This window comes from Telmatherina bonti (assembly GCF_933228915.1).
Source record: "Telmatherina bonti genome assembly, chromosome: 15".
NCBI lineage: Eukaryota > Metazoa > Chordata > Actinopteri > Atheriniformes > Telmatherinidae > Telmatherina > Telmatherina bonti.
In genome coordinates this window covers 11497600-11514671 of record NC_136613.1, presented here as the reverse complement: position 1 = coordinate 11514671, position 17072 = coordinate 11497600, and the positions used below count along the sequence as shown (strand labels likewise).

At 39.4% G+C, this 17072-nt stretch overlaps 1 protein-coding gene across 1 annotated transcript in view; it reads right to left on the bottom strand.

The window, feature by feature from the left end:
* Positions 1 to 17072, bottom strand: part of sema5ba (sema domain, seven thrombospondin repeats (type 1 and type 1-like), transmembrane domain (TM) and short cytoplasmic domain, (semaphorin) 5Ba) — a 111661-nt gene that overhangs the window by 32268 nt on the left and 62321 nt on the right. Inside the window, exons 8-10 of the mRNA XM_079253892.1 lie at positions 7089 to 7224; positions 6191 to 6398; positions 5868 to 6075 (exon numbers count right to left, since the gene is read on the bottom strand). Of these exons, the coding sequence (XP_079110018.1) occupies positions 5868 to 6075; positions 6191 to 6398; positions 7089 to 7224 (552 nt within the window). The remainder of the gene's footprint in view (positions 1 to 5867; positions 6076 to 6190; positions 6399 to 7088; positions 7225 to 17072) is intronic.

The window sequence follows — 17072 nt, the reverse complement described above, 5'->3', positions numbered from 1 at the left end:
CATCCTCAAATACTTATAACACATATAAAACTGCATCTCTCACATTCAGCTGAAATAAATAAACTGATCCTGTCAACAAGAGAGCCTTTTATTTCTAAGTTTTGTGGGGTGCTGCTATAAAACTGGAAGCATTTCCCTTCTTCAGAGAAAAGTGGTATACATTATAAATAATGAAATAAAAAGACCTGATGAATGTAGCATCACAGCTAAGCTTGCACATCACTGAAGCCAAAATAAATCACTTTACTAAACAGAGTGAGATCGAGAGATAGGAGCTGTGTGGAGTGGCGCTGTTAGCCAGAGGTGCCAACTGGCCAGGTCAAATATAATTACCACAAATAGAGGACAAACACACCCAGTCACACACACAGAAACTAGCCTGCAAGCTATCACTAAAAGGAAACAAATCATTGGCAGTTAAAAAGGTTTAGCAGAGGAACAAAAGCGCTTCAGTTAAAGATAATGCTAATTTTATTCCACTCTGACGTTTGCCGGGCTTGCCAGAATTGCTGATATTGATCAATAACCAAGGGATACAAGACATTACATGCACTTAAACATAATTGCATTGTCTGATGGAAATGGCTGTGCAAGAATTAAGAACAACATTTGTATCTGCAAATAACTGGATATGCTGCATTACAGCTGCACCTAAAGCTTAATTATTTCCTTTTAATCCAGATAAGAACTATAAATTATAGATATATTATAAATCACGTGTTGCCTCAGCATTGCCATTGTGTGTTTGTGTGACAATAAGACCTGCATGTGTGGCAGCTTTCTAGCTGCAGTTTCAATGGAAAAGAATGTGAGAACATTCGGTGTGAGCGAAAATGATTTTCCTGTGTGTGGATAAGATGGCCGCACACAACGCAAAAGAGTTGAACGGAAATCCATTCAGCTCATTTAGACAGCAGCACAATGACCTGCTCATGGTAGCTTTGAGTCAAACGGTAGGGGGGTCTTTTTCCACAGTCAGAGCCGTGGGGGTCAGAGAGAGACAGACAAAAAATTTTTTATTTTTTTTTAAAAGAAAAAGAGACAAAAATCACCAGAGCAAGACTACAACTGGCTTCTGCAGTACTTCTCATGCAGAATTATCCTTTACCCCAGGACTTCATAAATTAGTGATGCCTGCAGCCTTAAAGGAAAAGATTGGTAGTGACATTTTTCCAAAGTGCACAACTCTCATGCACATTTATCTATAATGGAGTATCTGTTAACTCTCAACATCATATTACATCTCTTTTAGATGTTTCCTTGCATCACCTGATCCGACGTCATGGCCTTGTGCAGAAGCTGACAAATATTTTCATTATAACCAGGCATATTTGGAGCAGGGCAGTGGCCACCGAGGACCTCAGCTGGAGAGCTCTCCTATAGACGGCTAAATATCCATGAAGTTACCAACTTTGTGTCTGTTGTGTTCTTTCAGATTAACCTTAAAATGATCTTTAAAAACACAATTTGGTCAAAATGAATCCAGTAAATAGATTTTTTTCCTGAATGTAACCAAGTCACCGGTTAGATTTGTCCTGCGGTTATCCCTGTGCTTCAGCTGTCTGGATATTCAACCATAACTGAATCCCATCTCATTCTTAAGATTCTTGTCCTCTTGTGACTGAAATGCCTCTGAAGGGTCAATTTATCAGTCTGTCACAAGCTAAAATAAACAACTATGGAGCTTGCTGAAATTACTGAAAGTGATTTAAAAACTTAATGCAATGAATTGCTTGAAGCCAGGACAGCTGGTGGTGAAATATCAGTCTTAAAAATAAAAAATGTGTCTGAAGGGAAATTAATGATGGCTGCCATCAATAAATGAAAACAAAAATAAAACAAATGAGCAATTTTTACCAATCTGTGATGGGTACATGAAGGTTAGAAGAGCAGATGAAGTGCTTCACGCATCATGTTTACTGGCCACTGTGCAAGCCTGTGTGATGGTCTAAGGTGGTTTTACCTGGTCAGGTCTAGGCTCAGCAACGCTATTTGGTTTAAAAAAAAAAAAAAAAAAAAAAGCTGACTATGTGAATATTCCAAGGTGACATCTTCATTCAGAAAGTCCAGAACTTAACAGCATTGGGAATCTTTGGGATGTGTTGAAGATATCACACATCCTCATTTCTGGATCTTTGACAAAAAAAATGAACACAATTCAGAAAGAAAATAAATGTGCTGTTGCATCAGTTGCTGATGGGTGCTGTGTACAATGCAAAAGGTGCTTTGAGAAAAGGGTGTGTGTGTGTGTCAGATTTTCTTTTGGCCCAGCACATAAAAAATGGAATTATGATATGATCTTTTCAGCATTTTTCTTTTTTAGAAAAGAGAAATTATGTTTTAAAATAAAATTTTATTTTCATGAGCTTTAAAAGGCACATTGAATAAAGTTCTGACGCAGTTAGAGAAGCAAAGCACGGGACGCTTTCTCTGAAACAATTTGTTGCCGCAGTGCTTCATCTTTACAGTTATTGCTATAGAATAACTTACTAATACACATGCAACATTTGAAGTTGGTCTACAAAGACATGCAAGTACAAAACAAAACCCGGCACAGTAACTTTAAAAAGCTCCTCTGATGAAATTAATATATTCAACCTTGTGACTTTAACATTTTCAGGAGGTCTTTATTCAGAAGACAGATCAGGGATGAAACTAAGTTAATGCCACAGCCATGCCATCTCACCCTGGAGCTGCTGTAAAACTATACGTTCAGCATTAGCAATGTTTTATTAATTATATGCGAACAAAAGGTTGTTGAACTGACACCTGCCCAAATAAATTAAATGCAGTACATGCTGGGAGTGTCATGTCGTCTTTACTATAATCCAAGATGTCCTGAAGTAGAGATTAAGCTGGAGATTCTCCATCTCTCTCTCTTGATATGGCTTATTTATTTCCCTCTTTCCCAGACATTATTGTTACACTGGTACAAAGCTGCAGACCAGAATAATAAGTCGAGGAATAACTGGGAAGGCTGCAGGGGCATTGTGTAGAAGTTCACGGGCTTTTGGATTCATTTAAGCCAGTTGTGGAAGCAGGGATGCATGGAAAACCTGCAGGACAGCCGCCCTCGAGGACCGACTTTGGACACACTTGCTTTTATACTAAATATGAGTTCATTTGAGATATTCTAAGGAATAACATTATCCAACCAAATTAAAACTGAATTTTTAAAAATAAAATGGTGAGAGATTCCTTCTTGGAAGACAGATCAAACCAGGATAAAGAAAAATTTTGATGGTCGTATCAGCTGTTTAAAATATAAACAGCAGTCTTGTTCACCCTCTCTTACTCTGCTCTTTTGGCCATAATTTTGCTTGATCTCCTGACTCCAGCCTGTACATCAGCCTTCTGGATTCCTCTGCTGCCTCTAGGATGACCAAACAAGCTCAGCTGTCAGCATGCCTTAAGCTGCGGCAGCGTTGGAAAGATGGTAAGCATGAGTCACAGAGGTGAGCAGAATATTGCAAATTTGATTAAAGGCGGCCCGTCCTACCTCACCTCCTCCTTCCCACCCTCCTTCTGGTACCCTTGGAGCCCCGGTGCCTTAAATAGGCTCTGTTTCTTCCCTCTGCTTCTCATGGCTTTTCTTCCTCGCCTCTCGTTCCTTTGTGTCTGACTAGAATCTTGTATGTCATCGACATCTTATTAAATGCAATGATTACCTTGCCTGGTGTGTGTGAAAGTGTCTGCTGCCATGTTTCTAGGAGTTTGTGCGCTGACTCATCTTGCAGAGTGAATATGAAAACTTATTGGAACACCAACCCACGCACAAATCACACCAAATAGACTGGCCTCCACACACACACACACACACACACACACACACATATACAGCACAGCAGCATTAAGCTATTTATATGCTAAAATGAAGTTGACTTTGAAGGACCGCAGTGGCCAGCTGCAGATCCTGATTGAGTGCGCTGATGAGATACAGAAGGTTGGAGAAACAGTGAGCTTTTCTGGCTTCACGTATCCTTAAAACAAATTTCTACATCAATAATGCCAGAGATGGAGATGGCTGAGCAGAAGGCCTCTGTCTGCGTCTTCCTCAGAAAAAAACCCTGCTCCTGTGAAGAAAAGTCTTCAGCATCTTTTTTCAGATTCAGGAACAAAAACTCCCCCCACTCAAGTATTGTTTGTATGATGTAGAACTTCATTACAGCAAAAGCAAAACAAATTTATTTCTAATTTATTTCCTCTAACGAGCAGAGAGAGATACCACCCTCATCATTTGTCTGCTTCCATACGGACTTTAATGATTATCAGTAAAGTCTTCCACACATTAATCCTTGTTGAGGACAGATAATTGCCTTCAGCTGAGGACCAACTGGGTTAAAATAAATCCACTGTCAAAAGTATAAATTGAACATTAAAATATAACTGTGTATAATACACAGCATCGAGAAAACAATATTAAACTTCCTGGAATGTGACAAAAACGGTTGGTGTATGTGGTTAAAACACACACACACAAAACTACTTAACCTCTTTTCATACCTTAATATCTGTAACACAGCTGCAGTCTTTTGAACACATGCCAGTCATTCATTCACACATTTGTGTTCTGTATATTAGACATGTGAAAGTGACAGAAAAAGCAACAGCACACACCATATTCGCCATTTGTATGAGACTGGACAGCACATGAGACACATGGTCTTTATACTGTTCAGAACATGTATTGATTAAAAACCAGCGGTACAAGTGATCAGTTAAAAGTTAAGCCTAATCGATAACCGTCATAGTAAGAAAAGAAAGAACATAAACTGCAAAAACTGAAATCTAAGTAAGATTAAAAATCTTAAATTGACACATATGCTTATTTTTTTTAAAGGTAAGATAATTCTTAGTTTTTATGCCAGAGAATTCCTCTTGTTTTAAGAGTATTTTTACTTGTTTTGGGAAGTCTTGACAAGCCAAATTTTCTGTGTTCTTTTGGCAGATAATTTCTCTTATTTTAAGCAACATTTACCTCATTTTTTAATATTTTTTTCTTGTTTTTTAAGGCTGAGATTTTGCAGTGTAGATGTTGCCTACTTCAGAAAAATGTGATGTTTATGTCTCTTAGAGCCTCCATCTCTGCACTGTTGCTGTTAGAAGCTGCAGCCTTCTACAAAACCTTGTGAATCTGCCTGAAGTTCCATTTTTCTGGAAACGGGCCATTGCATTTGGCCTTCATTATGTTTTCCCCTCTGTCTGTAAAGCGTCTTGAGATGGCATTGCCGTGATTTGATGCTATATAAATAAAGTTGAATTGAATTGAATTGCATCATTTCATTTCAAGCCAACTAACACACATCGCTGTGTTACGCTGAAAAATCCCTGAATCCCCACTGCTCTTTGACTTTTTTTTTGCTTCATTCTTTAATGGTAAAACGGAGACAAGCTGTTGATGTCCAGGACTCGTCGTTCTAGCATCCCCTCAAAATCAACTCGGACAGCTTATCCTAATTTCATCCTGTCAGCCAAAAAACTTTGGAGGAAATAATACAAGAGTTTAAGTCTTCATGTCCTCTTGTAGTTCTCCCTCCAACCAGCTGCCTGTCATCTAACTTTCTGCTTCATGTCAACACCTTTCTTTAGTAAGACTTTGTCCCTGAAAACTGCAATAATGGAAGAGGAAAGTTTATACAGCTGTGTTTTCATCTATGTATGCATTCTGAACAGCATGTGTTTATACTTCTGTGCCTGCAGCAGTCACACTTGTGTCATGTTGAATGTGATGCATAAATTTAAAAAAAAATGTTTAAAAAAATTGCAAATTGTTGTTCTGCTCCTTGCATGCTCCACCTAATTGGCAATTACATTGTTCCTGTTAGGAAACTGAATGAAAAACTGAACATTGAGACTTGTTTACTCACGTTTCGGTGAGATATGTGGAGCACCTTTCGAGAGGAATCTTCAGGACTCTGTCGCTGAGCCCAACAAAGAGTGTCCTGTCGCTATGCAGGATCTGCAGGCTCAGGATTGGTTCTCGCACACCTGCTGGGTGGAGCTCTATCTCCTCCAGGTAACAGCCCAGCAGGTTCTTGTTTGGTGTTGCCAGCGCCTTTAAGATGGTGCCATACTCTGATTTAAAAATTAGGAAGATAATATCGGAAGAGTTAAAAGCATTTATTTAGCATATTTACACTTTATGTAGAGCATAAGACACGGTTTATTCCACCGCTTCTCTGCCACTAACCTGTGCTGATGTACATCACATGATAGAGAGTATCCATGCCCTGGACAATATCCACAACGAGGTTTGAGAAACGAACGTCGTCCTGCATAACCAGCGGATCCACAGACTCTGGCTGCACCACGTCGTTCATCAGGTAAAGTCGCTGCGCATCCTGCAAGCTGCGTTCTGTCAAACCGTCATTGGGACCCTTGTCTTCTATAGTACCACACTGTGGAAGACAGCGGGACGTTGGAAGAACATGTGAAAGCAGTGAAAAGGCTGATCTTTGTTCGAGTTTTTCTGCAACTGCATTATCTTCATGGTAGCGCAAAATTTGTAGCATCACTCGTTCTGCCACATGCTGGTAGACTGACTTGGTATTCGGGGAAAAGGTTTAAGTCTAGTCAGTGTGTTTTAAGTATAACAATGGTTTTTCAGCTGAACAGATTTTGTGATTTTAACATTATTAGCTCATTTATTACACTAAAAGTAGATGTTCCCTGCTTCACCAAACCACATTTTGGGGTGTTTTTGCAAGCCCATGCAAACATCGGCAGGTTGCAGAGGTTGGTCATAAATAGCAGGTTAATACATCAACAGAAATTCATGTCTGCAGCAGCTCGGAACAAATCCTGTAAAAGTTTACTCTAATTTGAAGAAGAACCAACAAGGTAAAAGACATTACAATTAGAAGAAAGCTAAGTGTTGAAACTGAAGAGGATTTTATCTGGGTTTAGTTCTAAGTTGGATAATATTTATGGAGTAGATTGCAGTGATACTTTTTCACCAGTTTAACAGAATTACAAAAAAAAACAAACAGTTAAAATGTACAAAGAACAAAAAATGAAAACTTCTTGATTAGTTGTCTGTATCATTGTTGTGATCATGGAACTAGTAAATGACCATTGACTTGACAAACCTGGAAGTTTTTGATGGGATTGGGTGTGGGAAGCCAGGTGGAGCGGGGATTCTCCTGGGAGCGGAAGGGCCCGTTGAAGGCCTGGGTGATGGCGCTCAGGTTGAACGCACACACTGCAGATGCAGCAATACTGTTGCTTTATAGAGAGAGAGAGACAAGACAAAGGATGGCAAGGGGAGAGGAAGAGAGAGAGAGAGAGAGAGATAAAGATAAACTATGATATTCAGAACAGTTCAAATACTGTCAGTAACTGAAGGCATATCAGAAATCAGCAGCATGCAGCAGTGTAATAAAGCCATTCTACAATGTATTCCATCCTCGTAATGGAAGTCCTTTTATTTATACCTGCACTAAACATGAGCTACGCATCTGCCTTGCTTTGGCTGCAGGCTAAGCTATGCTATCAGTGCTGCACAGTGAATGAGGAGGATGCTAAGCTGAGGACATTGGAGAAAAAAACTGCACACATTAAGTGCAAACAGGTATGCAGACAGGACTGACTCACAGATGTCATATGCGATAGTAAAAACCTCAGCTATGCTGCCAGCGTAGCGAAGCCGTTATCACGATATTCTTTAGTCATAATAAGCTGCAAGATAAAAAGACTCTTAACTACCAGCAACTGCTGACTGTTTTTCTCTTTCCTGTACAGCCACGACACAGACGTTTTACTACGCCACAGAGAACAACCTGATAAAACCTCCACTTAGAAGATGGTGAGTGATAAAATTATGATGAAGGATAAAGACAAAAGGAAAGAAAGAGGTCCTGCATGTTCCACTCAAGTTCAGCCATTGTAACTGCAGAAATCTGAGCAGAAAGGTGCTCAGAGTCGGTGCGGATCTGTGAAATGACCCCTTTGTAAACAAGCTGCAAAACAGAGAAAATACTTTTAAAATCATTTCCTGGGCCTTGTGAGGTGTGCAGACATCTTGCAGTGTTCGTTGACTACAAAGGATGAGTCACTAGGGTTTGGTAAATGGTTATCGCAGCTACTCTTTTATTGCCTTTGTGTCCTTTTCATTCCCCTCGTTTTCAGCTTTCCATGCAATTTTCTCCCACATCCTACTGAGGCTTAAAAAGAAGGACTAAGTTTGAAAAATCCAACTTGTGCAGAATCTAAAATAGTCTAAATTGAAAGGATAAGACATGATGCTTGTCTGCAGTTTAGTTCTTTGCTGTTGCTGTAAACAATCAATCCTGATGAACATTATGAGCCTTTGTCATTTCAAAGGTATTTTCATTTCATTTCAAACTTGTTTCTCTAAAAAACACTTTTTACAAAAGCTGTGGGAAAAAAAAAACCCCAAAAAAACTTTATGAAAACATTTGAATGATTGCAAATCATTCAAACTACGGGATTCAACTGAAAATAGTGACAATAAAACATAAATCAGTGGAATAAACTTAAAAGAAACAAAGATCTATTGATCCTTTGGAGTGGAAACGCTTCTTTTTATCCTGAATCCCTGCAGCATCTCGGAACAGGAGCACTATTTACCACTTTGTTGCATCACATCTTCTTTTAACGGCGCTGCATTCAGGGACTGAGGTGGCTGATTGATGTAGTTTTAAGAACAAAATGTTTTTCTTATCCTTGCTACATGTAGGATTTCAGCTTCTTGATAGTTTGGAAACTGTTTTTTTGTTTCATAACAAGCAGAATGTTTTCAGCATGGGACAGTCTGGAGTCTTTTGGAATAAAACCTGCTGCTTAGAGTCTTTCATGACAGATGTAGTCCTAATGGCAGCAGTTTCTTCACAGATGTGCACAATATTCCTGTAACTTTGGCCCAAGAGCCCAGCAGTGACTTGAGATTGTGCCATTTGTGAATTTGTCTTGTACTTGTGGATGAACAGTGATTCTCAGAAATGCTTCTGAGCAGTCATGGAAATTTCCACAAAACATCTGGATTTTAACATCTAAAATCCCAAAGTAACCAATATAACCAATATGAAGTTTTGGGAAACGCTCTGTAAGAGATCTGATGTTTCCTTCTCGCCACTCACTTTTCCCAGGATGCTCTGCTCTCCCTTCCCTCCCAAACTGTCAAATCGTCCATATTAATAATGTCACTGCCCTGGTCCAGTGGTTTTTCTGTTTCCTCAGTCACTAAGCCAGTTGATCCGTTTTAGGTTGATTTTAAATCTCTCTTCTGCTGTTGTTATACTGGAACCATATATCATGCCTCCCACCTCTTCCTCAGCTCGAGCTTCTGCAGTTTTCCAAGATGGTGTCTCACCTGAAATTTGCTCTCTCCGTTCCCAGTGCCATACTGGGCTCCAGGCTTCCCTCCCATCCTTCATGTCTGATCCAATTCAAAATCTAAACTTCAACTTTTTAAAGACCAATAAATTTACATAGACCTTTAATTTAGTCTTTCCTTTTTTTCTTTTTTTTTTTTTAAAAAAACAAGCAAGCCAGCCACAGGTTACCTTTTTTAAAAAAAATAAAAATTAATTAAATTAAAAAGTCTTTAGTCTTTCCTTATTTATTCTTGATTATTTTTTATTTTTATTTTTTTGCTCTGAGCAGTGCAACGGGGATGTGCCATTTTCCTGTGACAGCTGATCTACACAGTACATTTGAACTGAACTTATAGATACTCAATTACATTTGAAACAAAGAAAAACTCATTTTACAAAGTGACAATGCAAGTAATTATATTTTTGAATGACTTTACAACTTCACTGGGCCAAACATGTTCATTATTTAGAGCAAGAGAATCTAAGCTGGGATGTGATTAAACTGGACAGATATTCATATTGTACATATTAAAATGGGAGACTTTGAAGAAAGGAGTGATACTACTATTACTGCCTCTGGACATCCATTTTATAAAGTAACCTGAAGCTTGCTTGTTTAAAAATGTCATTTATCAGGTTTTGCTTTGCATTGTAAGGTTTATTTCAGGACTGTAAACTCCAGTGTGCATCTTGTTGGTCAACAGCCTCCTGACTGCAAAAGAACCTGGTTCTCATTTTTGTTCAATGCATCTGATGGACATCTGATGGAGTTCCAGGGAGGTTAAGTATGGAAAACTTAACTTATGGTCATGGTAAATTGATGGTAGCCAAATCTCAAACTGGAGGAAACCACAAGCAAATTAGATCCAGTCTGTGGGGGCGGCCACAGCAGTTTGCACGTACAAACGTTCAGACACAGTTGTGACATAATGGGAAGTTAAGCTGTGGCTTGTGGTTGAACTGTAGCAATAATCTGTGTCATACCCAGTTTGTTGTCTAGATTATGTGAGAACTCTACTTTAGACTGTGGAGGAGAGCAGAACTGCATGAATTGAAAGGGATGCAATCTATTCTAATATGTTTCCACTCTGCTTGAAAGAATGGGAAAATGATTGAAAAGCCGTTTGACATCCACTATGCTGTTTACAGTCGTCGTACTGCACATCTCAGAGGCACAGCTCCATGATGACTGCTGTCATCATGTGGGAAGCTCTTTTTCCATGTGATTCATCTCATTCCGACAGATCCTGCCGCTTGTTGCCCTTTCGGACTCTTCCTGATTTCCCATCTTGTTTTAAAGAATTCATGCCAGCTCTTCTCTCTGATGTTCTTCCCCGTTTCTTTTCCTTTGCTATGAACTAATCTTCATCCCCCACGTTGCTTCGGGGAGCTCAATGTTTCCGCTATGCTCTCTCCACATCTTTGTCTTTTATGTTTCAAATAAAAAGACTGAAGGGGAGAGATGGGATGATGGAGAAAGATGAATAGCAGGACCACAAGAAGAATACAGTATCTGTCTCTGGCTTTCTCTTCCAGTTTATTATTTACTCCAGAGCTCAAAGTGTCGGAGTTATCCAGACATAGCAGCATGTTTTCCAAACAACTTGCAGTTTGTGGTCCAGGCTGCAGGACTCAATGTAGCAAACAATTATACTAAAAGTAACATCTGTCAGTTTATTTATTTATTTATTTTAATTCAAGTTCCTGAGCAATAATTGGAGGTTGCTGGCCATTGAACACAGCCATTCTTTGAATTACATGAGCATTGGGCTAAGATGCCATTGGCTGCTCACCTGTACATGAACAGGCAGCTTATTAGGACTTAAACTACAAGCATATCTGATGTTAAACTGACTTAATAATAATAATGGATTAGATTTATATGGCACGTTTTCAGGCATCCGAAACGCTTTTACACTGAATCGATTGTTCATTCATTCACCCACTTGGTGATGGTAAGCTACATGTGTAGCGACAGCTGCCAGGGACACACCGACAGAAATGCAGCAACCAATGTGTGACAGCAGCTATTACTTTTATTATTATTATTATTATTATTAATAATAATCATTATTAGTAGTAATATCATTAGTATGATTATTACTCAGCTCTCAAGGGTGCGTTTTACATCAGGTGGCAGAGATAAACTTGGGGATAGTTCACAGACTCATACACTGAACACACACACACACACACACACTCACTGTTACAGACACACTCTCCTATCTTTCACCGCCTTCTCCGGACTTGCCTGTGTTGTCTATCATCTGAATTTGTGCTTATGTGTACATGAGGTGTTTTTTTGTCTCTCCAGACTGCGCCGGCTGCGAGGCCTCGGGACTACCTGGCCTGTTATCTTTGTTTGTCTGATCTTGGTCGGGTTGTACTGGAACCTTGAATTTCCCCTCGAGGCTGCATAAAGTTTTCTTGTATCTTCTGTTATTATATTGAACTGCCAAAGGGATACTCTGCAGCTACTTGTGAATATGGCATAAAAATCGTTTTCTTATTGAATCGGTTCGGTGGACATAGTGGAAGAATGCTGAACCAATCAGTAGAATAACATCTGAACAATGTCTCTTGTTGCAATAACAAATAGACAGCTAATAAACATTTCAATCTAATGTGCTATTCTTAAGTGTGCTAATGAGGACTGTGTCTCTTCTCTGAACTCTCTGAAGCAAGTAAAAGTCAGTCTGATGGTGATTCTTTTACTCTGTTTCTGTTTTTCTTCCTCCCATAACATCCAGTTGGGTTGCTTAACTGAATCAGCCATGGTGCATGTTCAAAATGCCTGGTGTGTTGACATCTATTTACTGGTGTGTGATGCGTTGCCATAAAGCATAATGCAGCATTAACATGATGCCCCGGGCTTGAAATAATAAAGTTGTGCAGTTTCTCAGCCTTGGGAGCCTGCAGCTCCAGCTTGATGAATGTGCATGATGAATATAGAATGCCATCAAAATGAGACAAAAAGGATTTTTTTTCCAACATAGTTTGAAGTAACACAGTGTGTTTTTTAAATACCATGAGAACATAAAATCTTTTTCAGCAAAACTTTGTGTTGTGGTTTTTTATTTAAAAAAAAAAAGAAAAAAAAAGAGGCAGGTAACATTTTACATTTTTCTCATTGTCAGCGAATTATTAGATAGGCCCAAACTAACACTGAACTGACCCAATTAAGTAGGAATTTGTGGGTATCTGATGTCCAACAGACAGCATATTATATATCCGAGCCACAAGACTCCTTTCAGCCAAACAAATCCTTGATTAATCTCCCCCAACAAAGTTTATTTAAATTCCATCTCCACAGTCCTGCTGCCAGAAGGACTCATTAAAAATGTGAATTAATTCACCAAAGAAAATAGTCCCCCAACAAAATCCCTGTTTACTGCTATCTGAGTAAACTGCAGGGCCAGCTGTTCCAGGAAATTAAAAATGGAACTGTATTAAAACATAAGATTTGTCGATAAACACACGGCCTTATTCTTCGAGTAAGAAAAAACTTCTGCTGGTCGTATGTTCAGGACGTATCACCGAGGAAAAGAAAAACAACTGTGTCGGAATGTAATAAACTCCTCAGAGCTTCACTCTGCAAACAACAATCAGTAGAGATCAGTCAGCACTGAGGCTGTCTAACACAAGAGGCCGATATGCATCTTGTGTGATAACGTTTCAGACTGGATGCTCATACAGCTGCTGCTGCACGTTTTAACCAAGATCCAGATCTTTGTCCTCAAACTCCTTTGTGAACATAATAACTGATAAGTGATATCGCATCTCCATCAGTTTGCAGTTTTTTGTGTGCACTACAGTATGTTTATATATACCTACCTGTTTTTCAAGTACTTTTTGAATAAATGCGTGAATATCCTTTGCATTCTTTCCTTCGATGCATACTCAGACCTCGCTGTACTGAGTACCGAGCACAGTGGCTTCCAGCTAAATCCAATGATTTTAGGCTAATGCGCATAACCTCAATTCAAGGGGAGGAAAAAAACACACACACACAAAAAAAAACAGCAGCAGCTAAAACCACATTAAGGCCAATGTTTCAACCTCAGTTAATGCTTGCATCACAGCAGAAAAAGAGCCAACTCAGCAGAGCCACAAGGCTGCAGGGACCCGTAACAGAGCATAGGCTGCCTGGATTATCCATACATATTTTTACACTACATGATATGCCAGCAAGCTTTGTCCCAAAACAGTCCCATTCCCAGGCAAACAGAGTCAGCAACACCTAAAGTAAACTATACATCTACACCCCAAGAACAGGGGGGCTGAATGACACACCAGGTGTTTTAACTATCAGGAAAAAATTGCAGTACTGGTAGTACTGGTACTTTTCAATGTAAGCTTTGCTTGGCCTATTTTTACTGGAATTTCAGTCCAGTGAAAATGGACCAAAATGGAAACAGAGACAGAGGAAAGAAAGGAAAAATAGCAAATGCAAAAGGAAAAATCCATTGCTATACCAGCAGCTGCGTTCAGCTCAGATCCAGCTTTTAACTTGAGGCTTGCACTTCAATTTGAGTCAGACTTGATGTCAGCAATATGATGTAAAGAGAACATTGTATAAAATCAGAAATATTGCAGTTTTATTCCCTCAGCTTCTCTTAGGAGAGTATCGTCCTCCATGTCAAATCTGATCCCGCTGACTCCGTTTCATGTTTCATTGCATTGAAAGGATTTTAATCTCTTTGTGAGCCAAGACTGAGTGATAATTAAGAGCTCTGCCTAATAATCAAATGAAAATGTTCATTTCATCTTATGACACGATTAATGTTCAAGGGTTAAAGCTTCTGTTAAGACAGATTGGTCATAAAAATAACTTCAAATGTGTGTGTGGATGGGGAAAAGACTCATTTCCAATGCTGTATCGTGGCAAAATAACCATTTCTATGGCTGTGAGAAACAATCCAATATTTGTACTTTTCCAACTGGGTATTCTATGTTTGACTGTGAAAATCAGGTATAATTTAAACACTTTTGTCTTTCAAAACTCTGTTGGACAGCCACAGATTTTTTTTCTTGCATAACCTTCACAACTGGTGTCAATCTCGCCCACACTTATGAAATAAAGATGAATTCCCCCCTGCCTCGGAGTCAAGATTAGACCATTTGTGCTCGTCAGAATAGCGCACCTACAAAACGTGAAGAATTGGAAACATCTAAGATGAATTAATGAAGAGAAGCTTTTCATGTAGGAAGATGAAAATAAATATCTGAAAGTTTTGCCTGGAACAAACTTATGATGAATCACTTATAACTGTAGGCTAATAAATGAATAGGCTGTTTGTCTCAGATTCCTTCATCCTAACATCAGGCTCGAATGGAGGAACAGCTAGTGAAATAGAGGGTCAGTGAAGGCACCTAGAAATAGATAAGGAAGCTCATAATTAGTAGAGAATGGCAGGTTAGATGTCCCTGCAGGACAATCTTGAGTCCACGACAGAAGGACCTTGCCACTAAAGACAGAGTTCATTAAAAGACTTTCAATGGGTTTATTCTGATGGGATGTAATACCTGCCTGACATATGACTTTCACAGCCACATCTTTAATGTTTTCCCCTTCACATCTTTCTTTTGAAGAAATGTTGGAGAATATTTAGTAATTGACCACTTTTTTTGTCCATTTATCTAATGTGACAGCATTTCTTTCCTCAGAGAGTTGCTTTGCTGCTGAAGACAGCAGTAAAACAATGTCCTCTTTTTATGCTCTGGATTATCATAAAACCAAACACAGTGGTTTCCTGATGGCATGCATGCTGATCTCCAGATGAGGTAAAAGGTGTTTGACATACTCGACCCCCCCGCTCAGTCAGGAGGCCTGGGAGTGTGTCAGGAGGAAGTCGGCCTCAGCCCCATGTAAAACAATGTCGACTTCTTGGTTCAGTTGTCCATATAATTTAAAGGAATGTGTGGAACTGGAACTGGAAATGTACCTTTGTTGCCAGACTGTTTCACTTCCAATGAAGTCAATCGCAGAGATGACCTACACTCTGCGCTCCTCCTGAATGCATCTTGTGTACGCGCAAACGGAGGACCAAAGCTGCTGCGTTGTTCATGTCCTGTTTTCCCTTCATGGGTTGTGTAACCATGAAGGCCATCGTTAACATGTAAGGACAAACTTTTATTACATTTTCTTTTGCAATTCTCCAAACTTTAAAGGGGGCAATAAGAATAAAATAAGCTTTTAGATTGCCTTTGTTTTGCTTCTCTCCTTCCATCACCTGAAAATATCCAATTTACACAAAAACTCCATGGCATTTAGCCCGTTGCATGACTTACCAGGGCTTTAAGGGATTGACTAGTTTTTTTTAACATATAACTTCATCCTTTTAAATATCCCAAAACAGAGTAAATGAGATCAAAATAGGCCACTAAGTGTTTTAGGGTTAACAAACTTATCTAAAATAGCAATGCATGGCAAAGCCACAAAATGGCTGCAGTAACAATGTAGTCATTGTTTAGTAGAAGTTAAAACAATGGAAGTCATCTGGTCAAACGGTTTTTGGGGAATTCCTTTCATCTGAAATTATTCTTTCATGTCAGTTTATATTACATTAGATATGTGTCCTTTTTAGAAGAAGAAACAGCTGGTCAGTCAAGCTAAAACGGTCTCTATCTTTGATTATGTTCATCATATCTTGCATAAGGCAAAAACAAACAAAAAACACCTTAAGCAAGCCAAAGGAAAAAGGTCTTGTGCTTCTCTATAGAATTTACCAATGCACTTCTTTAAAATAGAAGCAGTGCAAATACAATTAAGTGCCATCTAAGACATTCACAAAGTACTGCAGTGACAGGTCCCAAACAGGTCTGGGACCTGCTTGCAGACAAAGATAAGTACTCTGTTCCAACTCTCCCTGTTCTGTTTCACAGCCCGAACTCCTGGGAGCAGCTGTGAGCCTGTTCAATTTAGGCCAGACAGATGGAGACAGTGTTTATGGTGATTGCATTAACATATCCAAGGCCAATGAGCGAAGCAGTTTTGGAGGCAGGGCCGATGAGTCCCTTCGGACAACAGCGAAGCAACAATGGAGGAAAGACAAAGACTTGGAGCGCGAGAATTTTTGCCATTGCTCCTTCTTGTCTTTGCCCGCTTCCTTCACCTCCCACTCTCTCCGTCCTCCCAGCTTCTCAGTTCATTCGCCTCTCTCCTAATTCCTGCTCTCTCGCTCCTTCCATCACTACAAATGGCAGCAGGCTGATGGGAAGCAGCCATGTAGTGTCAAATGCTGGCAGCTTAACAGGTGAGCGAGCAGAAGGTGAGAGACAGGATTCAACTTCTCCCCTGACAGAACACAGAATACATCTGAATACCAACAACTGCACTTCCACACACGTGCACGCTTCACATGCACACACACACAGCATCATCCGTACAAAACTCTACCACACTGGAAGCATTTAGTGGCAACTTTTAAAAGTCTCACATGAGATGTGTTAAACTAAATATTAAAGCCATATCAGGACTGATGGGTTTAAGGTCACATGTTTCTTTTAATCAGATTATTTAGTCCTTTTGGCTTCATGTCATTTATAGTTAGTTAGTTTAAAAAAAACAACAACAGTTATACCATGTTTTGGGTCATAAAATGTTCGTCATTAGCTAAGTCAAGAGGAGAGGTTTATGTATGTTGGGGCTTAATTTGCAGGGAAACTATGCTGATCTATGTTCTCATATAGCTGTACTTTGGGTGACATGTTGTACAAGTGAAAATAAGCCTTGTT